Raw genomic sequence first — 25,438 nt, 5'->3', positions numbered from 1 at the left:
ACCACAAGATGAACACGAGCCTGCAATGCGATGCTGTGACCAATAAAGCCACCAAAACGCTGGCTTGCATTCATAGATGCTTCTCAAGCCAATCCCGGGACGTCATTCTCCCCCTGTACTCGGCCTTAGTGAGGCCGCAGCTGGAGTACTGTGTCCAGTTTTGGGCTCCACAATTCAAAAAGGATGTGGAGAAGCTTGAGAGAGTGCAGAGAAGAGCCACGTGCATGATCAGAGGTCAGGGAAGCAGATCCTACGATGACAGGCTGAGAGCCCTGGGGCTCCTTAGCCTGAAAAAGCGCAGGCTCAGGGGTGATCTGATGGCCACCTACAAGTTTATCAGGGGTGACCACCAGCATCTGGGGGAACGTTTGTTCACCAGAGCGCCTCAAGAGATGACGAGGTCGAATGGTCACAAACTACTTCAAGATCGTTTCAGGCTGGACATAAGGAAGAACTTCTTTACTGTCCGAGCCCCCAAGGTCTGGAACAGCCTGCCACCGGAGGTGGTTCAAGCGCCTTCATTGAACACCTTCAAGATGAAACTGGATGCTTATCTTGCTGGGATCCTATGACCCCAGCTGACTTCCTGCCCTTTGGGCAGGGGGGCTGGACTCGATGATCTTCCGAGGTCCCTTCCAGCCCTGATGTCTATGAAATCTATGAAAGAGAGATATACCAAGACAGGCTCAAAATAATTGGCCCACGAGCACTAAGCAAAACTCCAGCCACACATGAAATGGACCCCAGATGTCCTAACTCCTAAGCCCCCTATCGAACCACTCCATCCCTAGTCTAGATCAACAAGGCTGGTTCAAACATATCCTGGGTTCCCCATAGGCTAGTTAATTTGGGCCACCTCAATCACAAAAGTCATATATGTCCACCAACCAACTGTTTCAACAGAACTTACTGTACATTTAAAAAGCAGCACCTTTTTGCAGTCCCAGGCTCCCTCTTCCAAACAAGCCCAACTACCTGAACTCATTTAGCCTCAGTCATCTTCAGCCTAGAGACTGAATCTCACAGAGGTGGTCCTGATGGAATTCCAGCTGAAATTTATGAGCAAGGTACAGCAAAAGCTCTCTCATCAACTACACAGCATTACTATGAAAATCTGGAAACACAAAACATAGTCCCAGGGATTTGAGAGATGCTAGAATCATTACCATATTCAAGAAAGGAGATAGATTAGATTGTAGCAATTATCATGATATTACACTCTTCTTCATAGCCGGGAAGATCCTCACCTTCACTCTCCTCAATATACTCACTTCCCACACTGAGGAGATTCTACTCAATTCCCAATGTGGTTTCAGAACACTCAGAGGTACAATAAATGTGATCTTTATAGCTAGACAGCTGGGGGACAAGTGTCACAAGCAAGTATGAGATCTTTACAGGGCCTTTATTGACCTAACTAAGGGCTCTGATTCAATCAACAGAAAGGCCCTGTAGAAGACCCTGGTGAGATGTGGGTGCCCCCCATAGGCAGCAGAAGTGGGGGCTAACAGGGCTCAGCCCCCACAAATGCAGGGCAGCAGGTATGGCTGTAGGGAAGCCCGGTCGCAGGCTGCTGCAGCAGGGGGAAGGGGTGCACACAGGGAGATACCCTCCGCAGCCCGGACTGCAGCCGGCTCAGCAGACAGTTAAGTTTTTTTCAATCTTCTTTCTTAATGACTGCCTGGCTGGGGCGGTGGAGGGGGTGGGGTGTAAATCGAGACCCCCACAGCGCAGGAGGGAGTGGGGTAGGGGAAAATCATTCATCCCTGCCCTTGCCCTGCTCCTCTGTGGGGATTGTCCCACTACCCAGCCTGGCAGCCCCATTCACTGTGAATGAGGCCCCAGCCAGGCTGGGTCATGGGACAATCAGAGCTCGGTGATTCCTTCAAAGGTGCAGTGCTGGGGGGCGGGGGGGGTACGTGGCCCCCTGATCTTTGCACGGGGCAAGGGCGGGCTGCAGCTGCAGACTGGGATCTGCCTGCTCCCTGCCTCTGTGCCTCGATGCCACTGCTTTAAAAGTAGCACAGCACCATGTGCCCCGCTGCCTGGCCTGCCCAGCAGCAGGACTCGCATGGAACCACACTGCACCACTTTCAAAGCAGTGACTGTAAGGTGTGGAAGCAGGGAGCAGGTAGAGCTCAGCCCGCAGTTGTATGTAAAAATGGGGGGCCATGTGCCCCCCCGCCTTGGCTTGCCAGTGCTGTGCCTCTGGAGGAACCGCTGGGCTGTGGCAGGCTCTTCCCAGGGACGACTAGGAGCAGGGTGGGGTGGGCATGGGGGTCCCGGGGGCTCCGTCCCCTCTGGCCTGGCGGTGCAGTCAAGGCTGTCCTCACTCCGGCTCCCCGCCCCCATGGGTGGTGTGGGGCCAGGGCTGGTGCAGGGCTGGGGGGTGGCAGTTCTGCATAGGCTGCCGGCACCAGGCAAAAACTCCAGGTGCGGGGGAAGGGGCAGCTGCACAGGCGCAGCAGGCCCTGGCCCCGATCCCGATCCCATGCCCGGCTCTTTTCTGCTCCTTCCCAATCCCTGCCCAGTCCCAACCCCACTCCCCCTCCCAAGCAGACTTTCCTGTGGGAGTGGTGGGGAGGGGCATGCATGCACGCTCAGGCCCCCCACAAAATTTTTCTCTTTCCACCTATGGTGCCAGCCAAAATTTGTTATCATTATCAGACTTCTACACAATGACACAACAGCAACTATCCTAAGCAATGGCTCAGAAACAGATCCCTCCACTATTAGAACTGAGTCAATCAAGGATATGCGATTATACCAGCACTCTCTTCCATCTATATTGCCGTTTCCATAACGAAGATTCCTAGGACTACCATCTATAGTCAGCATCCAGTACTGCATGAGCAAGAATCAATTTAACATCAGTTATGATCCAAATCCAAATTAACTAACACCTCCATTACTAACCTTCAAGAAGGGGACGATTGTGGTGTTTGTGCTCATGCAACTGAAGAGCTCTAAATCACTCTTCGTTGCTTCTGGGAATTGCATGAAATGCTTGCATTCACTGTCATCTTTACAAAAGCTCAGATATTTTACCAACTCATCCCAAACCAACAAGCTACTTCTCCACATAGTGCGGGCCAGCTCCCGGTCCCGTCCTCGCTGGGCGCGAGCCGGGCCCATCTGTGTGCACGCGGGCTGTGGCCGGCAGCCCGGGCACGTGGGGCCGGAGAAAAGTCACGGGGTGGAGTAATATGCTCGAGCTAGAATCAGTCATGGAGGCGTAATGGTTGATTGAAAAGATTATTTACTTACACCGGAGATGGTCGCGGTGCAGGCTGGACAGTTTCCCAGGTACAGCTCCGCTTCCTTCCTCGTTGGAGCACTCTAATAAACTCGGTTCCTTGACCCCGGAGTGAATCAGGCTCCGCGGGGTTCAAGAATTCGTTCCCACGGAGCAGCTGTATCTCCGTGAGTGTTACTCGGTTCCCAGGTCCCCCGGAGCTGTTAAGACTCCGTGGGTTCGAAAATTGGGTTCTAGGATAGGGATTCGTCTGGGCTGCGATCGGTGACGGGGAGAGGCTAGAGGCCGTCGGTGAGTGGTGCCCCGGAGTTTGCTAGGCTCCGGGGGTTCGGCAATTGGAGCCTCTATCGCCTTCTTAAGAAAGACGCACTGGGGTCGAAAGGACCCCGGCCAATAATGTGGCTCAAATCTCAATACAAATGGCGGGAAAACTCCTTTGCAGCATGCATCACTAAATGCAAAAGTCATGCACAATGCAAAGAAGGCTACAGAACGGCGGGAAACACTTTTCTGCACGCGGGTTCTCCATAACAACAGAACACTCTGTCGTGCAAAAGATCTCCAATTCGACGGGAACATAATTTAGCGGTGCCGAAGCACACACAATTAAAAAATCCACAACTTTGTGTTGTGACACACATATTAGAATTAGAGGGTAATTCTTAGAGAATGTTGAATATTTCCTCTACTTTGATAGTCACCTTTCCCAAAAAGTAAACATAAACAATGATATTCAACACCAGATAAAATCTGCCAGTGTTGCATTTGGACATCTTAGAAACCAGGTTTGATGACCATGATTTGAGACCCAAACCAAACTTCTCCGCTACCAGGCTGTTGTCAGCCCTACCCTATTGCATGAATGTGAAACTTGGATGACAGATCAGAAACACCCAAAAGCTTTGGAACATGACCATCAGTGATGCCTTCAGAAAACCTTCCATATCAGTTGGAGGGAAGGAAAGAAGAACAAATGTCAACATCCTGGCCCAAGCAAATGCCACCAGCATTGAAGCCATGTTTATATGGCACCAGCTTTGTTGGACAGGACATATTAAAGATTCCTGACAACTGTCTCCCAAAAGAGATCCTACACTCCCAACTCACTGATGGTCACCACTCTAGAGGTGGAGATTCAAGGACACCCTGAAGACCAATCTGAAGAATGTGATATTAATGCTGATATCCTGGAGATTCAAGCATTGAGTCATCTCCAGTGGCACCGTGATGTACAAGGCATTGATCATTTTGAGCAAACTCACCTCACTACAGAGGCAGACAGACAAGGAAGACAAAGGGAAGAGCTGTGACCCAACATCACTAGGATCTACTCTTTCCTTCTGGAACTATTTGCTGCATCTGCAGTCAAACATGCAGGTACCAGATTGTTTTCCAGGAAATGGGGAAGTTGGTGAGTTGGTAAATGACTGAGGAGGACAGTCAGTCATTCTCATATTGGGGGACTGCCAACAATTACATGAGACAATCTCTGACAATGCTGGTGGGAAACCTTAAGGAGTACCATCACTGTGCTACAGGGTGACTAGGTGCAATCTCTCTTTGTCTTGTGGAATCGTTTCTCTCTGAACTATGTTGCAGAAACCCTGCTAGAAACAGCTGGCACTAGGGACTCAAAGTCTTTGTTGAAGAGCCTGTTGGTCACCAAATGGCAGGTTATTTAAATACAATGTCTTTGCCAGAAGAACTTTTTCAGAAATCTTAGGTTCGTTATCACAGTCCCTCTGAGCCCTTGTCCTGACTCCTTCCTGCTGGGCACTTGCTAAGCAGCAAAGAAAAAGAAGCTCCCTGGCCCAGAAAACTTCCACTCAAGCATCACACAGGAGTAGTACTTGGGGAGCTGAAAGGGTTTAACTTGTGGCAAGTCTGCCAAAAAGTTTGGCCTCCACAGATATAGAGGCTGGATTTTTCAGAAGAGAAGTATAAATATCTTTAACAAAGAGCAGATTAATACATAATACTTTGCTCAGAGTGCCCTTTCCTGCTTCCTCCATAATTGAGATTAGAAGAAAACAGTCTTATTTTTGTGAAAAAACAAATTAATCTCTGTCCCTCTCCTCCTTCCTCCTCTTCTCTTCAAACTTATGCAATCCTGGCTCCATGACAACCTGAGTGAAAGGGAACAACCCCTTTATTAAAGTTATTGGTAAATCATCACAGTTTAAAATCAAAGCTGATATTTTGTTTATTTGCATTTCCATAAGAGAATTACCAGTCACAATCAATACTGCCTGGCAGAAGGCCTGCAGATATTATAAGCAAAAACCTAACATAGGGATCAATGGAACAACTGACCACTCTAAACAACCCCTTCCCTGACTGTCTGGAGCAGTCAGCGCTGCACATAATTAAGAGGAGTTTGCAGTACAAATACTTTTGTTGCAATTTATATGGAAACTCAGGAATCTGAAACTGGAAGCAAATTACTAATGCACAGTACAGGTCTTCCAGAAGATGAGCTGGTAGGTTAAGTGACTTGCCTTTCTTTGCTCAAATGTAGAAGCAGCAAGAGATCTAGAAATTAAACTTGCCACCTTTATATTTCTCCTGACAAGAACCCTTCTTTTAATCATGACACACAGAACTAGTCACTGTTTGGGATGCCATTTCACAGGGGATTTACCATTTGCTTTCATTCTGCATGGAAACAAGAACAGTAGTTGGACAGACACTTCGCTGGGATGGGTTAGTCAGAAATGATCCTGCCATGAGCAAGGGACTGGCCTAGATAGATGACCTTGTGAAGTCCCAATTCAGCCCTACTTTCCTATGATCCTAAGAACTTCAATCCTGCTTCATTCAAGGTCAAAATTTGGGTGATTTAGCTCATTTGTATCACTACATGATTGTGCAGTTGTAAGAGTCAGATGATGCCTACTCCAAGTGGCAGTTCCCACACCCCTTTTAAAGCAGTCATAATGGATGTTTGCCAATCCCCTATATGAAGTGTAGAGAAAAACAAATACCACTGTGCTTAGCCTTCATCAGTCTGATGAAGGCCTCTGACAGTCAACAGACAAGACCTTTTAAGTGTTCTGAAGAGACTGGGTTGCCCTGCAAACAGCTGAACATCATTCCTTCATTACATCAAGAAATGAAGGCAACTGTAGCTTATGAAAACAAAGAATCAAATGCCTTTGACATCAACAATGGGGTGAAACAGGGGTGCGTCTTAGCCCCTGTCTTTTTTAACATCAGCTTTTCATGCCTGCTTCTTCATGCCTTCAAGGACAACAATGACAGACAGCATTTATCTTCAAACCAGGCTAGATAAAGCCTTATTTAACATCACAAGGTTTAGAACAAAAACCAAGGAGAAAGAACTGGTTCTGAGAGTTTTCCAGTTTGCAGATGATGTGGCTTTGGTTGCCCACAGTGAATCTTCCCTGCAAAATCCCTTGGGCAGATTTTCTGAATCATGCAAGAACTTTGAGATGGCAACTAGTCTCAAGAAGACTGTGATCAGCAGGGATGGTGGTCCTCTGTTTTAAAATAGCAAATTATCTTATTTAAAGAAAAAACACAAAATCTGGGTTTTTCCACAATTAAAATGAAAGGCCACTATATTATTATATATATATATATATTAGGGGTGCACTGATAAAGATTTTTGGGGCTGATACCGATGGCCAATTATTAATGAACCATATGGGTTGATGCTGGTCCAACTGCCAATATGCAGCCCAGCAGCTTGGAGAACAGTGTCAGGCTGGTAAGTCTGTTTGGGGGAAGGGGAAGAAATCGAGGCTCCCACAGTGAGAGAGGGAGTGGAGCAGGGGCAGGGGCTGCACAGCCGTGGCAGGACAAGGTGCAGGATGGAGCCATGACAGACTTGTCCAGGGGGCGCAGGGAGGGAGTGGCATGGCTCCTGCCACTGCATGCTGCCTCGCCAAAGTGATGGGGACAAGCCTCCTGGATCTGTATGTGGGGCGAGGATGGGCTGCTGCTACAGGCCGGGGAAGAGTCCGGCACTGCCCCCAGGCTGTGCCTGCAGAGGCAGCCTGCTCTTGCCCCACGCATAGATCTGGGGGGCACATGCTCCTGTGCTTCCTCTGGGGGGGTGCACAGTGACACAAGCAGTCCTGCACTCTTCCCCGTGCCCCGCAAACAAGCCAGTCATGGCTCCATTCTGCGCCCCATCCCAGCGGGACAGCACCCACCCCAGCCCACTACCTTCCTCACCACAGGACCCTCCATCTGGACCCCCCATGCCCCATCCTCCTCCCCCAACGGACTTAACAGCTGGACACTACTCTCCAAGTTGCCAGGTTGGCCACGTGTGTGCTGTGGCTGTGCACATGCACACGGCATTTATCTGCAACATTACAGGCCGCATCAGCCAAAAAAAGCCAATTGCTGATAATGTCAATTTTCCTTTTATCGGTGCCAATATGATATGGACCAATTTATCGGTGCACCTCTAATAATATATTTTATATATATCTCTCAATTGAACACAATGTTTTATTGATATACTTACAATGTGAAAGCAATTTGGAAGCTTACCAGTGCCTCAATCATTATAGTAAAATAAACTATAAATACCTATATACTTTGGTGTTTGATTTTGGTTTTTTATCATAGAAAAATCAGAGCTCCCCCTACCCCTTTGCTCACCAGGATGCAGCTGCCCCCCACACTGATTTGTGACTCTGAGCAGCCCCGATATGCCACTGCCCCTTACTCCCAAGCCACAGACCCTTCAGCCATTCCAGCACCCCTCACTCCCAACTCACAATCCCCCCATCTCCACCGATGTACCTCACTCCTGACCTGCAGCCCCTCACCCCCATGCCCAGTGTGTGGGGCAGGACGGGATGCATGAGGTCAGGGGGTGCCCCGCCATAGGCAACACCATAGATGACATGTCAAGGGGACATGAGCGGGGCACATGGCCCCCCTAGATTTGTGCGCCCACAGTGAAACACAGGGCTTCAGTCTGGCAGGACTGGCGTGGGCAGAAGCCACCTCCACAACCCAGGGGGCAGGACCCAGTGCAGGAGGGTGGAGTGTTATAGTGATTTCTACCACCAGGACCTCTGTACCAGCCACGCTGCCAGCAGTGAGAGGAGTAATGGAACAAAGTGGGGGCTGCACTGCCCTCACCTCCTCCTGCTGCCAACTGCTCACACGCTGGGCCATAGCTCTGTCCCACCACCACAGCCCAGCCACCACTGTTCCCTTCAGGCCACATGCACTGCCCCCCACTCCACCTCCCCTCCAGGGTGGAGCCACAGCCTGGCACACAAGTGGCTGATGGCGGGAGATGGTAAGGCCAGCATGGCCTCTACCCTGATCCGTTACTCCTCATGCTGCTAGTGGCAGCTGGTGCAGGGGTCCTGGCAGTGGTGGCAAGTCTCGCCACCCCACTTCACCCTCCCACACGGGGTCCTACCCACTGGGCCGCAGAGGGGGCTCCTGCCCATGCCCATCTAGCCAGGCTGCAGCCCCGTACCTATTGTGGATGCACAAATCTGAGGGAAGTATGTGCCCCCCCACTCTACCCAATGCGTCACCTATGTCCCCCTGCCCCTCCCTTGTGTTGCCTATGCCCCTGCTATAGACTTACTGGTGCGGAGCTGCTCTTCACCACATTGCCTGGCTGCCATGTGCATGCATGCATGCCCCCTGACTCTGATCACCCTCCTCCTCCAGCCCCAACCAGCTCCCTGCAAACTAGAACTCTGACAGTCTGCAAAGGAAAACCCACCGTTTCCTGCATTTTTCGCCTTTAAAGGAGAAAATCCACATTATTCCACAGCAAATAAAAACCCAGATCCCTGGTGATCATGTACCAAGGGGTGAAAGAACCAAACCTAGCATCACTCTGGAAGATGAATCTCTTGGTGTTGTTGACAGTGTTTGCTACTTAGGTTCTATGATCAACATGAATCTTGACTTTCAAACTGAACTGACTAACAGAATTGGAAAAGCAGCTAAGAAGGTTGGGCTATTACAGAAACAAGCACAAGATAACAGCAAATCAGCTAGGGTGAAAATGCAAGCATACAAGATTTGTCATCATCCCTGCTTTATGGCTCAGAAATGTGGATTACATATGCTAGGCATGTCAACAGCTTCCACATAAGATCTCTGTGTAAGATCCTGAAAATAAAGTGGGAAGACAGAATACCAAACAGAGAGGTACTGTAGTGCACAGGACTGACAGTTAGAAACCACTATCAAGAGGAGGAGGTTGCAATGGACTGGCCTTGTCAGGAGAAAGGGAGAAGACCATATTCCCAAGAATATTTTGTTTAGTGAGATTCAAGACAGCTCTAGAAAGTGGGGTTGCTCTCTATGGCAGTATTATAATGCATGCAAAAATTTTATGAAGTTGTTCAACATCAAGGTAGAAAGCTGGGAGGAGCATGCAGAATCCAGTCTGATTTGGAGGGAATATCTGGCACTGGGTGCAGCTCAATATGGAGCGATTTTGATCCAGAGGATGGAAGAAAGCAGCATTCTGTAAATTTGGACTCAAACAGCACATGGATCTGTAAAACATGTAACAACCTGTTTCGCTCATGAATCGGGCTTGTCAGCCACAAAATGTATTCATCAGGCATCTGACTAGACCTCTTATGTACACCATTGATCCAGTGGATTGACGGTTGCCTACTAAATATGAAGCATACTCAGAAAAAAGTACCTCTAAATGAACCCCTTCATGTGCCATCAGCAAGTGTTCAACAGACTCACCAGTTCCATACGTTTAGTAGAACTTCTTGCCAATTATAGCTTCTGATGTGAACTTAGTCACAGAGAATCCAAATGATTCTGATATTTACAGTGATTCCAAGTCATGAAAATGCAGTTTCTACTAAAGCAAAATAGTTTGAAGTAGTCCTCCAGGGTGTTTTTTCCCCCCATGCCTCAGCTCTCTGACCACCATGGCTGAACTCCCTTGCTCCTAGTACCATGCCTTGCAGAGTTGAGGTTTGTGATAGAAATGGGATAGTCTCCCTCTACTGGTCATTGCTACCTCTAGCTGGAACACCAGTCTCTTACTAGCTCTTATCTGCCTTTCCTGCTGGAGCAGGCAGTGATGCACTGTGTAAATCAGCAGTACTCAACCTCTGGCTGTGTAGACTGGATGAGTGACACAGAGGTAGTCTGTGGGCTGGATCCCGAACAGCATCACTGCATGGGATTGGGCCCTGTGTGCCCAGACCCTGCCTCACACTACCTGAATCAGACTCTGTGTACCCAGATCCTACCCTAGACTGCCCTGATCCCATCTTGCAATGCCCTCATCAGATCCCATGCCACTTAGATTGGGTTCCACACTGTTCTGGCCTTGTGTGCCTGATCTAGTGCACAGGGCATGCCATCTGCCCACAAAGCTCCTCATAGGTCCAAATATTTGGCAGCTGGGGATTGGCGATTAATACTGCCACTGCACCCCTGCCACCAAATATCAGCCCCATTAGAAGCCCCGCGAGCCAGATAACATGGCTTCAGGGGTTGGGTGTAGCTTGCAGGCTAGGTGTTAAGCATTCCTGGTATAAACAGTACCTATATAAACTGTCTTCTCTTGCATCTGGTGAGGCATAAAGAAACCAGAATAGCTTTAATTACACACAGATAGCTGCCTCCTGGGGCATCATGCTATATTATCTCTGCTACCTGGACTGCCCTGTACATCCAAACAGGTCTTTTATCTATTCAATGATAGTCACCACCCACTGCAATCTGTGGGAGGACTACTATCTAGGTTAGTGGCACCTATCAGTGCCATTTCTCTTGCTATCAAACCTTCCCAGCATTTGGTGCAATTAGAAAGGGCTCTAAGACAGCCCCATGACATTGACCTACCCTGAAGCCAAAACTAGCGCACCGTATCTCAGAACAGCCTTACCTGAGGTTTGGTTTCCTCCTCATCTTTATAGTAAAAGAGCTGGTCCCCACGTAGCACAAACCACCGCTGCTGCCAGTTCTTCATGATGCTCCTCTGCTTCTTCAGCCAACCGCACTTGAGCACTCGTTCCTGTGGGCTAGGAGAAGCTGGTCTTAACGGCAGCCCAGTCTGCTGTTCACCCATCACCAAACTCTTGGACCGGGCTGAAAGACAAGCACAGACAAAATGAAACGTGAGAATGTCCAAGGAAAAGACATTTTTAGAATGTAAACAACAGAGTCTGGCTGTTATACCCTTGCTTCCTAGGCAAGGACAACCTCCTCTAATGCCCCCTCCTCCCAGCATGGATGTCCCTTTCCATGTTTCCTTCCTCTTTCAGGGAATCTCTGCTTGTCCAGAGAGCAATATCAATTCCATGCTATTGAAACACCAACTAAACATTTGTCATAGCACTGTACATGCTAGCAACCCTCCAGGTGATCTCTCATACAGTCTAGGCTTATATACCTGGCTCATTAGGCCATCAGACAATTGCCTGACATCCAGGCTATTCCTTCTAGCCCATCTCAACTACTGCCAGTGCTGTGCTAGGTTCCAAGGATGCAAGACTGCTCTTAGAAGCAAGTCCTTCCAAGTAACAATGTAACCTGCCTCAATGAGGTGTCAACAGCTGTGCAGAGGCTAAAAGCAGACTCTGAAAAGCAAAAAGACTATTAACAAGGGGTGGAAACATAAGTGTAGGCTGCTCCCCCAGCAAGCCTGTTCAAAAATCAGCCTGGGTGGTACCTTTAACACCAAAATCACTGGCATTTAGCAAATAGCAAGTGCCTTTTGTGCAATTTATATGACTCCACCTTACACATTGGCACTTTAACTGGTTTAAGCTGTAAACTGAAGGCTACACTATTCATGAGTTCTTACTGAGTTAGGAAACTCCTCCTCTTTCTGAAATGATACTGTCCTAAGCCTCCCAAGCCCCATTCCAACATGTCATCATCAATGAAAATGTGCAAAGCTGCCTGGGGTCACTGGGGTGTGACACAATAGGACAAAATTAAATGAGAAATGTTAGGCTTGAACTCTGGAAAAGATTCTGGACTAGAACACTTTCCCCAAGGGAAGCAGGAAGAGCCGCACAGACCTGGTAATTTTAAACTATCCTGAAGTAACAAATACCATAATATATTGCAGAGAGTAATCCAGTGCCCTGGAGAAGATACACTAAAGACTCTAATAGGTCTCTTCCATCTCTATTCCCCCTGTTTTTATGAGGCACACAGCACTAGGAACTGCTATTCACTACCTCAGTCATTTTCCTTCATCAGCACTAACCTGATCCAGTTCCTTTCCCTTTCTATCTTGCATTCTTCCAACATTAGGGGGCTAATTGTATTTCCCAGCATTTCCTTAGTCTTAAACGGATTATCAGAACTATGTATAGACAATGTAACCCTTTCTGGTCTGCTGCACAGCAAGCAGCTAAAAGTGCTTCCTGTCCATTTATCATGTATCCCATCAGACTTGTCATCTAGTGGGTGAAATTCAAAAGTACACAAAAACCAGTGGGGCCCTGCAGCCAGTCTGAAGAGGCAGCTGGGCTTCCCTTCTTGTTCCTGGAGTCTGATAATAAGAAACCACAGAAGGTTCCTTCAGCACAGTAGGTATGATCTCACTGAAGATGGAAGCAAGTCAGACACGTACGGCATTGTGGGCTATAAGCAGAGAGCAGAAATTACCACATGGTATTTCTGAGCTCCTCCCTGTTTCATCAGTCCCATGTACTACCTTGGATCTCAGGATCATAGTCCCTCCTCTGCAGCAAGTAGCATTCAGGCTGCAGGTCTCATAGAAAGACTTCTCTCTACTTTTGACACTTCAGGATTGTTCCTCATAAAGCATCTGCCTCTGTGACATCCACACGAGCCTCTCTGTACCTCTTGCTTTTGACTCCACCACATAACATAATGTTGGCAATAGCTTGGCACAAACTCTAGAGAAAACAGAGGTGGAGAACATTTTGTTGGTAACTTTGGCCCTGATCCTGTAAGCTGCAGAGCAGCTTCTTCAATGGGCTTAGAGGAAGAGATGACCAAAAGAACCTCAGAGCACCAGCACCTGGACCTCTGTAATCCTTCATCTCCAATTTCCTCAAGGTAATCTAGTGCTGAGGAGCATATTGCTCTTTGTGGGAATCTGTCTCTGTTTCTGGTAGTAATGCCATCACCTCTAGCTTCCCATAAGAAAAATGAGGCTGTACTCCACTTGACTTGCTACTCACAAACAGGGAAGAATTGGTGGGGAATGTAGCTGTAGATGGCAATTTGGGCAGCAGCAACCACAAGATGATTGAGTTCAGGATCCGGAGGAAAGGAAGTTATAAGAAGTGGAAACTTGGACAAATAACTAGGGAGGAGTATAAGAGCACTGTCCACGTATGCAGGGATGAAATCAGGAAGGCAAAACACAGCTGAAGTTGCAGCTATGAAAGGGACATGAAAGGTAATAAGAAGGGTTTCTACAAGTCTGTCAGCACCAAGAGGAAGGTCAGGGAAAGTGTGGGTCCCTTACCAAATGCAGGAGGCAACCTAGTGACTGATAAGGTGGAAAAGGCTGAAGTACTCAATGCCTTCTTCATCTCACTCTTCACAGGCAAAGTCAACTCCCAGATTATTGCACCTGGAAGCACAGTTTGGGGAGGAGATAAGCAGTCAACAGTGACAAAACAATAGGTTCAGGCCTATTTAGAAAAGCTGGATGTGTACAAGTCCATGGGGCAGGATGAGATGCACCCAAAGGTTTTGAGGGAGTTGGCCAATGTAGTAGCAGAGCTACTGGCCATCATCTTTGAAAACTCATGGCAATCAGGAGAGGTCCCAGATGATTGGAAAAGGACAAATATAGTGCCCATCTTTAAGCAAGGGAAGAAGGAGGATCTAGGGAACTACAGACTGGTCATCCTCATCTCAGTAGATGAGCTTTGTAGATGCGGGGAGAACAGTGTATATGATATACTTTGACTTTAGCAAGGCTTTTGATATGGTCTACAACAACATTTTCACAAGCAGGGCAAGCTATAGAAGTACAGGTTGGATGAATGGACTGTAAGGTGGACAATAAACTGACTGGATCAACAGGCTTAGAGGATAGTCAGTGGCTTGATGTCTGGTTGGCAGTCTATGTCAGTCCTGGGGATGGTTTTGTTCAATGTTTTTATTGATGACCTGGAAGATGGGATGGTACACACCCTCAGCAAGTTTGCAGACAACACCACGCTGGGGGGAGCAGTGGATATGCTGAAGGGTAGGGCTAGGATTCAAAGAGACCTCAACAAATTGGAGAACTGGTTCAAAAGAAATCTCATGAGGTTCAATAAAGACAAGTGCAGAGTCCTGCACTTAGGATGGAACAACCGTCCTTAGAACAGAACAATCCAATGCACCACTACAGGTTGGGGACTGATTGGCTAAGCAGCAGCTCTTCAGAGCTGTACCTGGGGGTTACAGTGGACAATAAGCTGAGCATGAGCCAAAAGAGTGCCCTTGTTGCCAAGAAGCTAATGGCATACTCAGCTGCATTAGTAGGAGCATTAACAGCAGACTGAGGAAAGTGAATATTCCCCTCTATTCAGCATTGGTGTGACCATATCTGGAGTACAGTGTCCTGTTTTGGGCCCCACACTACAGAAAGGATGTGGACAAATTGGAGAGAATCAAGCAGACAGCAATGAAAATGGTGAGGGGGTTGAGAACATGACTTCTGAGGAGAGGCTGAGGGAACTGGGCTTATTTAATCTAGAGAAGAGAAGATTGTGGGGGGATAGCAATCTTCAGTTATGCAAAAGGTAGTTCTAAAGATGTTGGAGCTAAACTTCTCAGTGGTGGCAAATGACAGTACAAGGAGCAATGGTCTCAAGTTGCAGCAAGGGAAGTTTAGGCTAGATATTAGGAAGAACTTTCTCACTAGGAGGATACTAAAACACTGCAACAGGTTACCCAGAGAGGTGGTGGAATCTCCATCCTTGGAGGTTTTTAAGACCCAGCTAGACAAAGCCTTGGCTGGGATGATATAGTTGGGGATGATCCTGCTTTCAGCTGCAGGTTGGACTAGATGACCTGCTGATGTCCCTTCCAACCCTAATTTTCTATGATTATATGATAATGTGACAACAACAAATTTATATGGCCAAACCAAAAGTCATTCCACAAAGTGTAGTCATGGTAGAGTAATGATCCGATTGATTTCCCTATTATTCTTTACTGGAAAACTCTAAATCATATTATTCCCCAGTTATGCAGCAATGGGAAGGGATGGGGCTTTTCCCTGGCTTAGGGAACTGCTCATGTCATTTACAATGGCATAGAACGCAGCCAGCATGATCTCAGCTAATTTCCCAGTTCTATAAGGAGAAAATGCTATCACCTCATTATCCATGTAAGTGGTTAGCATGCAGTAAAGCCCTTCCAGTCACACACAGACATGGAAACTCTTTCACTTTTCTAGGAAATCCAGAGCCACTTCCAAAGTAAGCACTACTGTCTTCATTAGAGCTGTGTACATAATGAAGTTTTCATTTGGGGCCCAACACAAAATGGGAAAAATAATTTCGGATTGATGTGGCATGTTTTATTTGACCCCCCCAAAATGTTGCATTTCTTTATCTTAAAAATCAGTTAATTCTAAAGTAAAAGTTCATTTAGAAACAAGCAGTTTCAAACAAATGTTATGGTTTTGGCCACAACAAAAAAAGGGACCAACGTTTTAGAAAACTACGTGTTGCATTCACACAGTATTTAAAAACAATATTTTTCATCAAATTTACTATTTGATAAACAAATCAAATCCAACTCTAGTCCTCATTGATTTTATTCTTTTCCCCATCCAAAGGAATAATAAGCCCTTTTCAGATGGAATCCCCTTCAATTAGCCACAATATCCCATTCTCAAATGTACCAGGGTAAAGATGGGCTGCCTTTCTTGCCAATTCATGTTAGGTCCTAAACTCCAGAAAGCAGAATAAGAGACCATTGACCCTTTACAAGACTCTGTTATCACTTATCAATACTACTCTTTATACAACTATCACAACTCTGTCCTCTAGCAGTCAATTATAAAAGAATGAGTGCTAACTTTTTCCTTCTTTTAAACACTGTCTCCAGCGAGGAACACCTGATTAACACTGCATTATATTTACATTGCAAAAGTAATCTTAAAAGATTCAGTTAGGTGAACTAACTAACCTCTTTGACTTGGTCAAGGATGCACATTATAGCCGCTTACAGATGTTTAAAAAACAAACTGCTTTACCAGAAGCAGCAGCATGTTAGTTCAACCCAGCTCCACAGCATCTGTATAGATCAGGCTCTTCAGTGGGGCTTTGTGGCACTTTTATCTAATAGCTGATTGAATCAGCTATTAGATAAAGGCACCAAAAAGGCCCCAGTACAGTAACTGATACAGACGTTGGGCAAGCCGAGTCCAACTAACACAAAGCCTTTTCTGGACATGCACCGGGTTTGGCAATTTAAAGTAAAGCGCCATGGGGGGCAGGGGGGAGGGAAAGGCTTAAAATCTGTAAGCAACCCAAGGGGCCAAGCTTGATTATTTGCAGCTTAAAAAACAATAGAATTTCAGTTCCAGATCCATGTCCGTGCTGACATTCAAAGCTGCCTTCTAGAATCAAACCCAAGGCTTTATTTTTTTCAAATGGGAATGCGAAATTGACAGTTATTTCCCTCAAATAATTAGAGGAAAGCTGCCTATATCCAAATTTAAGCACTGAAAAGAGTGACGCTGTTCTTAAAAGTACTAGACACCTCGCAGCTCTTCTGCCACCAACATTTTGGTCCCTTTGGGCATTTTTACACATGCTGGAGGAGGTTGGGGGGAGGCTGCACTTCAATTAGCAAGCCGCGCTAGAGTTGCAGCCAGCTGGGAGTGTTGGGAGTTTGCAGTCTCCCCACTACCAGCTGGAGTGCCTGGCCAGCTGCAACCCCCCTCCTCCCTGCCCACTCCCAGCTGGCTGCAAACCCCACCCTGCTCCCAGACAGCTCCAAATCCCCCCTCTCCCAACCCATTCCCATGGGACACTCCACTGCCCCACCAGCCTGAGTTCACCAGCCATGCCTGGTATGGACAGACGTAATGTTCAGAACATTTTAAGTATATGTTAAACCCCAAGAGTCTAGGCATACAGGCCACTTTAGACAGGTTTATACTTCCTGAAAGTTTTTCCAAGTCACACCAGGAAAATCAAATACTAATTTTGAGCCAGTCCTCCTCAAACCAGTTCAACAATATATGCAGATGAAGAGTATTCTGTGCCTAGTGTAAGTCATTCCCCAGGCATCCTAAACTCCACTGCTCCTTGCCCCCCCACACAAATCCATGCAAGGCAATGGGGCTGCCCTGGGATGCAACCAGGAATCCACTGCCTGAAGGCCTATTGCCCACAGAGATCATAGTCTGTAGGGGTGGGAAGCAGAAAGCCTGTGTGTCAGGTTCACTTCCCTACTAGAGAAGCAGGGCAGAGATTCTAGGTTTATGTGGGGTGGGACTGGGCTTTGGGGCTCCCCTGCTTGTGATGTCTGTCTGGAGGCAGCAGGTTCACAGGTGGCAGATAGAGGAATGACCATCAGGGAAGGTTAGCTGAAAAATAAGCAGGCGTAACTGATGAATAAACAGTCTCAGTCTCAGACAGACCAACCAGCGGCAGCACCACCACCAAGATGTGTTGGGGACAGCAGATAGCAATGCTTTCCTTTCCGAGAAACCACATATATCTTTTGACAGTGCCGTACAGGGTGAGTACAGGATGCCACTATAATAAACCAGCTCAATCCCAAGCCATGGGTCTACAAGTCCTCAATGGTGGAGCAGGTGGAAGATGTTAGAAACTCCATGGCTGCAAAGGCAGATGAAGGCTGCAGCAGAATGAGATCTCCAATTGCCTTGGCCTTCTTGCCATAAGATTAAGGCCTCCATCTGTCAAGAAATGTGTGGAAGCTGATGTGCAGCAGCTTCTCCACAATAAAAATCATGCACAGGTGTCTTCCATGAAAACGGTTTTTTCAATGTTTTTAAGCCCTCTGGCAACCAGCTAGTGATGACAGGAGCAGGAATTTGGGGTCCGAAAGCTCCTAGTTGTGAACTGGTACAAAGGCAGCAGTTACAATAAGGTTGTCCAGCACTTGGACAAGGCAGGAGTGTGATTCAACAACTGTAACTGTGACTTAGCAGCCCTCTTCAGGATCTGATCTGCTCACCCCACATGGAGGGAGTTAGAAAAGGTGCCCTAAACATAACCTATCTTTTTCCTGTCTGGATAACTGCATCCAATGGGATCATCTTTACAGTGGTCAAAAAAAATCAAAGAAAACACGATCAGTTTTGCGACCTGGATCATAAGGACCCTCATGGACAATCTAAATAGCGAATGCCCAAAGCACGGCATCACAACCATGGCTCAAGTGACAATATCAATGTTGCTGCACTGAGCAAGGCCTGGTAAGCAGGAGATAGGCAGCTCAAAGAATGTGGAGGTAGCGATACCTTCTTCTGGAAGATTAAACAGGAAGGAGAACACTGGGTTCATGGAGTTGGTTTTGCCATCAAGAATAAAAACTCATAAAACAACTCAATGAGTTCCCTATCAGAATTAATGAGCATTTCATGACTCCCTGTTTTAAACTGGAGGGGAGCCAAAACACCACTAATCATCAGTGTGTATGCCCCAACTCTTGACACTACCAATGAAGCCAAGAAGAAATTCGATGTCAACCTTGACCAAGTACTTGCTGATGTTCCGGAGGGAGACAGACTTATTCATCTCAGCAGTTTCAACACCAGAGTTGAAATGGACGGAAACCTCTGGAATAGACCCCTCAGCAAGGAAAGAGTAGGAAAGGTCAACTCTCACGGCATCTGTTGGCAATGGATTTATGACCCAAATACCTTGTTCTGGGCGGACCCAAACCCTCAGACCAACCACAACTTTTCCATTCAATAATAGGCAAATCTTATTGATATACAGTGATAGCAGGTAAGAATAATACAAGCAGTTCTATATCTACCAGTCCTAGGACTGTCAGAGTCAAGGTACGTCTGGCTAGGATACAAGCTTCACTTTTAGGTTCTCTCTTGAATGTCAGCAGCCTGGATGTGGAGGCCAAGGCCTACCTCCACCCCCATGGGTTGGATGAGACAGGCTAGTAGTATGCCCTCTGTCCATGGTTCCTCGTGTTCGCTTCTCAGGGACCCTTTGCTGTTCTGAAATTACTTCTTTTGTATTCTTTTCCCCGCCTGATGACTCTTCATCTGTGGGCATCACTGATTGGTCTTTCTGCAGTCATACTCTCCACATTCTGTCCTGTCAGCATATTCCTTCGTTTCACAAGTCCATCACATGCACACATCCTAATTTGGACTTTACTGGTGTTCTCCTAATTTGGTCTGTTCTGCAAATCCGAAAAGCCCAAGGGCTCTGCCCTTGGGCATTGTGACCTGGTGCCACCTTATCTCATGTTTCGGAACCGCATGGTACACGTCTTTCATTTCCCAGCCTGTGTGTCTGCTGGCTTCAGACACAGTGGGCCTTGAGGAAACTTTGAGAAACAGGCTTTTAGAAATCACTTAACTCTTGCCATTGTCCTGGACCATTATTCTAATGCATATCTGTTTTACCTGTAAGTGAATTCCCAAAAGCAAGCCTCTAAATACTATTTTCTAGCCATCAATCCCCTCCTTGAAAGTCTACACCTTCACATCATAAATGAAGCATAATCAAGGGAATTATCTGGAATGTTCATGAGATTTGTGGGAAGACCTCCTCCAGTCATCCTGGAAAAAGTATGATGGCATTCATAGTCAGGGGCTCCAATGAGCTCGACGCTGTAATGAACCCTTAAACCATTGTTCAAATGTCACCCATACCCTCTCTGACTTGGTCTCTTGTCTCAGCATTCCCTAGCCCAGTAGTCAAGTTTTAGCTAATCAGGTTGAAACAGGCCTCCTAAACTGGCGCTGGGGAATGTACAGCTCAAGATGCCTATTAAACCTTTTACTCAGCATTCCAGGTAGCATTCCACTCAGCAATCAGTGTCTTTTCTGATTGCCAAGATGGCTATTTAGATCAGATAAACATCCCATGGTCCGAATGTCTGGGGACCAGACAAGTTCTTGGCAATTTGACCCCTCCTGTACAATCAGCAATGCTTTTCTTGCTATCCCAACTAGATGCTTTGTGCCATCGTAATACTACCAGTGCCCGTTCATCCTGTAAAAGGCTGGAGAAATACCAAAGGTCAGGCCCTTCCTGTACAAACAGAATGCCCTGTTTTCATCGGGATCCCACCATTCTACTTTGTGTTCTAGATCTTTGCACAAATTCTGGGAATCAATAAAACTACATTGCGTTACTATTTCCAACATAAAAAGCTTAAAATATATATCTAGCACAAGCAAAGCAAAACAAGAAAAAAGCAAAGGATGACAATAAAACAGTCAATCCGGCCTTCTTGATCTTTGGCATGGCTGAACTCTTTGAGGCCTTGGAGGCAATGCTCCATGTGATGCACCATTTTTTGTAGTCACTCCGCAGGTACTTCATAGCCTATCAAGACATTTTTCTTTACATTTTACTGTCTAGCACCGTTAATATCACAACCACTTACAGCAATAGCATTTTACAAACACGGTGAAACACAATTACTATGCATAACAGTCAAGCTCAATTCCTTTCTGTACCATGCAAACTGGTTGATGCTTCAGTGGTGGTTCACATCCTGCAAAACACAAAGACAAAAAGGGAGGGGCTCAACCCCCTCTAGGTTAGTTCACTCTCAGCTGATACACTGCGACTTGCTTTGCTCTGGCCCGTGCCATGCTGGTGCTCATCCAGAGATTTCCTTTCTTGCTCCTTGCAGAGGCTGCTTCTTCAGCAGTATTTTCTTCTCAAAGTTATAGGTGTTCCGAGGTGTATCCTGCCACACACCTTTCCTCCTTGGCCTTTATGAAGGCTTCTTCTGTCAGGGCATGCTCCCCTGAACCTTCTCCCATCAGAGGGTAACCCACAAGGTAGTGGGAGGTAGGGTTTTCAGGCACCCTATGCTCACCTTTCCCTGGCATGGCGCAACATGTGCATTTTGTAGAGACTACCCTGCCACAAGTGCTCTGCCACATTAGCCAGTCCCAGGAGGGCATAAGTTTCAAGTCTCACCCAAGACCAATTTCTAGATTCTCTTGCTCTGGTCATCTTCACTCCTCATGGGCAGAGTCTTTCACTTTTGGGCTCCCTGGCCCTTCCTCGGACTAATTAAGATCTCGGGCTCCCAGTTCTGGCAGTCTCAGCAGTGGTCTCCTTCAACCTTTTGACCTCTCTGGGCCCCTCCTCTGGATTGCCAGACCATTGGTCTTTCAGGGCCTTTCCAGACCCCGTTGGGCTATGGGCTCCAGGACCCCTTTGAGCTCCAGCTATGTCTCCCAGACTTTGACTCCTCTGGGCCCTGCAGACCTCTCATCAGGTCTCTCTCAGCTCCACTCAACCTCTGGACCCATCTCCCATTTGGTTCTGTTTTCTCCTGGCCTCTCCTGGGCCAAAAGTCACTGACTCTGCCTCTCACACCTTTCAGACTGAGTCCCTGGCTTTTCATGCTCTCACAAACTTTGGCTAGGCTCTGCTCTTTAGCCTTCACACTCAGTCCCTTTCCAGATTCTGTGGCTTCGTTCTCTCAAACCCTTCCATAAATCTCTTTGCCTTGAAAGACCTTAGCCATATCCTTCCTGGACTACAGGCTTCACAACCCATGCTAGCTTTGCTTTCTGCAAACCAATCCAGCACATCTCTCTCTCTCTCTCTTTCTGACAGTCTAGTTACAGTTCTTTCTGCATCCTGGTTACATTTACCACAGCAAGCCCTGTTTTTACATCTTTCACAATCTTTCAGGAAAGCTTCTAGTCCTACAAAGAACTTTCAAACCATGCATCTGCAAAAAAACAAAACAAAACAAAAACCCCAACCACACACCTCTGATAAGACCCATTTTTTTCCCCTCTGGCTCAGGGTATCTCCTCCTGCTCAGAAAAACTCCTCAGCACTGACTCTTTGTTTACACAGCTGCACTCTGAACTTTCATAAACACCTTCCTGCCCTAACAAGCTGTTAACACTTTCCCTTCTAGGATTGACCTCGCCAATGCACAGATCCTCGGCTACTGCCTTGCAACACAAACGCATGTTAGCACAATAGCAAAAAGAATGAGCAGGTGTCCAATAACATGTCTTGTCTCTCCCTGTGCCCCCTCCTATCTTCCTAAGATGATAAGCTGCCTCCAAAAATCAAATTTCTGTGGCACTATTTATTCTCAGGGGCACACCAGATCATAAGGTATCGGTTTTACTTCCCCCGTCCCTAATCTCAGGGTGGAGCTGGACACTTCCTGTTCATCCTTTATCTGTCTCTGAGCTCCCTGAAGCTGCATTGCCTTGATAACATTCTGTCTTGCCATAACCTGCACCTGTATCCTCCACTTTGCAGTCTTTTACAACACTGCTCAAACCAGCAACACATGCATGTTAACAATATGCACAGCAGCACTTTCCTGGAATCACTTACAAATGCCTCAGAGTACCAAGGACTTTATACCTGTTCATTCATTTAGTCTTCTAGCAGAGAGATCAATTTTCTCTGCTCTCTCCTAGCTTCCTATCAAATGAGCAATAGGAGGGTACCTTACTTAACTCAAGCAGACCACAGCACGTACCCTTGTCACTACTCTGGCTGACCCGGACAAACGACGTCCCCTTGGTCAGCATTGCAACAAACCAACCTCCTGCACAAAAACTTTGACACAAACATGGTTACTTAGCTTACAACCCTAATTGGCTTTACCTTCCCCCACTACAAGTCTTGGCTGACCCCTCTACAGAGGTTCACTCTGTATCAACAAATTCCCTGATCAGTCAGATTACTGCCCTCAAGTCCTGGTCCCATTGTTACAGTACCTAATTGTTGGCACTGAACCCGGTCCCAGTCCCTGAGTCACCATTCCAGCAGAGTTGCCAATTGTTGGCACTTGATTTATGACTCAGATACCTTGTTCCAGGCGGACCCAAACCCTTGGACTAACCATGACTTTTCCATTCAATAATAGGCAAATTTTATTAATATACAGTGATAGCAGGTAAAAATAATACAGACAATTCTATATCTACTAGTCCTAGGGCTGTCATCAGAGTCAAGGTACATCTGGCTAGGATGCAAGCTTCACTTTTAGGTTCTCTCTTGAATGTCAGCAGCCCAGAGGTTGGAGGCCAAGGCCCACGCCCACTCTAGTGGGGTAGATGAGACAGGCTGGTGGTATGCCCTCTGTCCAGGGTGCCTCGTGTTCCCCTCTCGGGGACCTTTGTTCTGAAATCCCTTCTTTTGTATTCTTTTCCCCTCAGGATGACTCTTCATCCATGGGCATCACTGACTGGTCTTTCTGTGGTCGTCATACTTTCCACGTTCTGTCCTGTCAACACATTCCTTTGTTTCACAAGCCCATCATGTGCACACATCCTAATTTGGACTTTACCTGTGTCCTCCTAATTTGGTCTATTTTGCAAATCCGGAAAGCCAACTCTCATAATTTTTAGCGTTGTTCTTAAAGTCTACATTTCAGGAATGTATAAAAGTTAGCCCGTTCTTTTATTTATATAAATAATGTGTGTGTGTGTTTATATACATAGATGTATATAAAAAAGAAAGAGCTAAGTTTTTTTCCACATTCCTGAAACGTAGACTTTAAGAACAATGCCAAAAATCATGAGAGTTGGCAATACTGTAATATTGCCAGCTGTATCAAACAATCACCTGTTGACTTCACTTTTGGAAGTGCATGCAACATGTCTACACCTCCACAGTGAAAATGAATTGCAACAAAGTGTAAATGGAATCGGATGCTTTGGTGACTGTAATGAATCGCTTCTGAGCATGTGCAAGTGGGCAATCTTAGTCACATAGATATGTAAGAAATGTGGATGTATTAGCAGAACTTTTTTTTGTGGCTAGGTGTCTAAAACCTATGAAAGGGCCACATATTGAAACAGAATTTTGCCCTTACCCTCCTCTTTGCCTCATTTCTCTATGCGTAAAATGGGATGATGCATGAATGCTATAAGGATCAATCCTTTGAAGACTGTAAGGTACTCAGATTATAGTGATGGCGCCTGCAAATACCAAACAGCAGGGTTGTTTAACTAGTGGCCTGCAGACTGCATGCAGCCCCAGGGGGTTAATCTGTGGGCCCCAGAGCCACCCCACTCCCCCCGGCTACTGCTCCCCTCATCACTCTGGCTGTTGCTGCAGCCAGGGTCTCCAGGCTCCCCCTCTCTTCTCTGGTTTTCGCTTCTTGTCCCCAGCCTATGGGGTAGGACAGGCAGGGCAGCATAGCTCAGTAAGGCTTGCAGTGCTGTGGCAGCATGACAGCCTGCAGCCAAAAGGGTGAAGAAGGGATACCCACCCATGTGTGCAGTGCATTGGGTTGGGAGGAAGAACCCTTGGGCACACAGTACAGAAGCTGGAGGGTTGGGGGAGGAAGCCATCCACGTGATGTCAGGGGAGCTTACAGACAGGAAGGTGATATGGGGGCATGAACCCTGCTGGTGCGACCCCCATGGCATGCAGCCCCTGCAGTGTGTGGCCCCCAGCTGCTAAGAGGTTGGACAGCCTTGCCTATGATACTCTGGCTTTGACTTCTGGTTTGGCCCCTGGCTTACTCTGACTCCAGGTTGGACTCCTGGCTTACCCTGAAGTTCATCTTAGATTCCTGACTTACTTTGAATACTGGTCTTGACTGCTGGCTGTGTAACTCCTGATTTACCACGAACCCCAGCTTCAACTTCTGGCTCTCCGTGAACCCAGTTTCTGGACTTTGCCCTACTAACCAGGTGACCTTCCCCAACTGCCTACACTCTGGTCCCTAATATTTAGGTGTTTCCAGTCATGCGTATAATGGTTCCTCTTGATATGAAATGTACTTAGCAGACTTATCTGTAAGTCAGCAAAGTTTTTGGGTGGAAATTTTAAAGGATACTAATAATTTATGAATATCAGCAACATTTGTTGTTACGCAGCAAAAAGAACAGTAATTGCTTCTCATGCTTTAAAGAATGAATAACATAATTATTATAGAGTTGATTAAGAAAAGCTTTCTTGCATGAACATCACTGTACAGCTGGTTAAGGGAAGTTTTTACCTTCTTCTGAAACAGGTGTCTGATGCAGCTGGAAGCAAGAAGCTGAACTTGATAACATGATCCTGTATGTCA

At 46.8% G+C, this 25,438-nt stretch overlaps 1 protein-coding gene across 4 annotated transcripts in view; it reads right to left on the bottom strand.

The window, feature by feature from the left end:
- ARHGAP22 (Rho GTPase activating protein 22) overlaps positions 1–25,438 on the bottom strand; it is a 311,784-nt gene that overhangs the window by 265,155 nt on the left and 21,191 nt on the right. For all 4 annotated transcript variants that reach the window (XM_014521979.2, XM_025207433.1, XM_025207471.1 and 1 more), the window contains exon 2: positions 11,136–11,338. In XM_014521979.2, coding sequence (XP_014377465.1) covers positions 11,136–11,318 — 183 coding nt within the window. In that variant the 5' untranslated portion in view covers positions 11,319–11,338. The remainder of the gene's footprint in view (positions 1–11,135; positions 11,339–25,438) is intronic.

The sequence above is a fragment of the Alligator sinensis genome, unplaced genomic scaffold, assembly GCF_000455745.1.
Source record: "Alligator sinensis unplaced genomic scaffold, ASM45574v1 scaffold264_1, whole genome shotgun sequence".
Classification (NCBI taxonomy): Eukaryota; Metazoa; Chordata; order Crocodylia; family Alligatoridae; genus Alligator; species Alligator sinensis.
The sequence above is the reverse complement of the archived record's forward strand: the minus strand, read 5'-3'. Positions and strand labels throughout refer to the sequence as shown.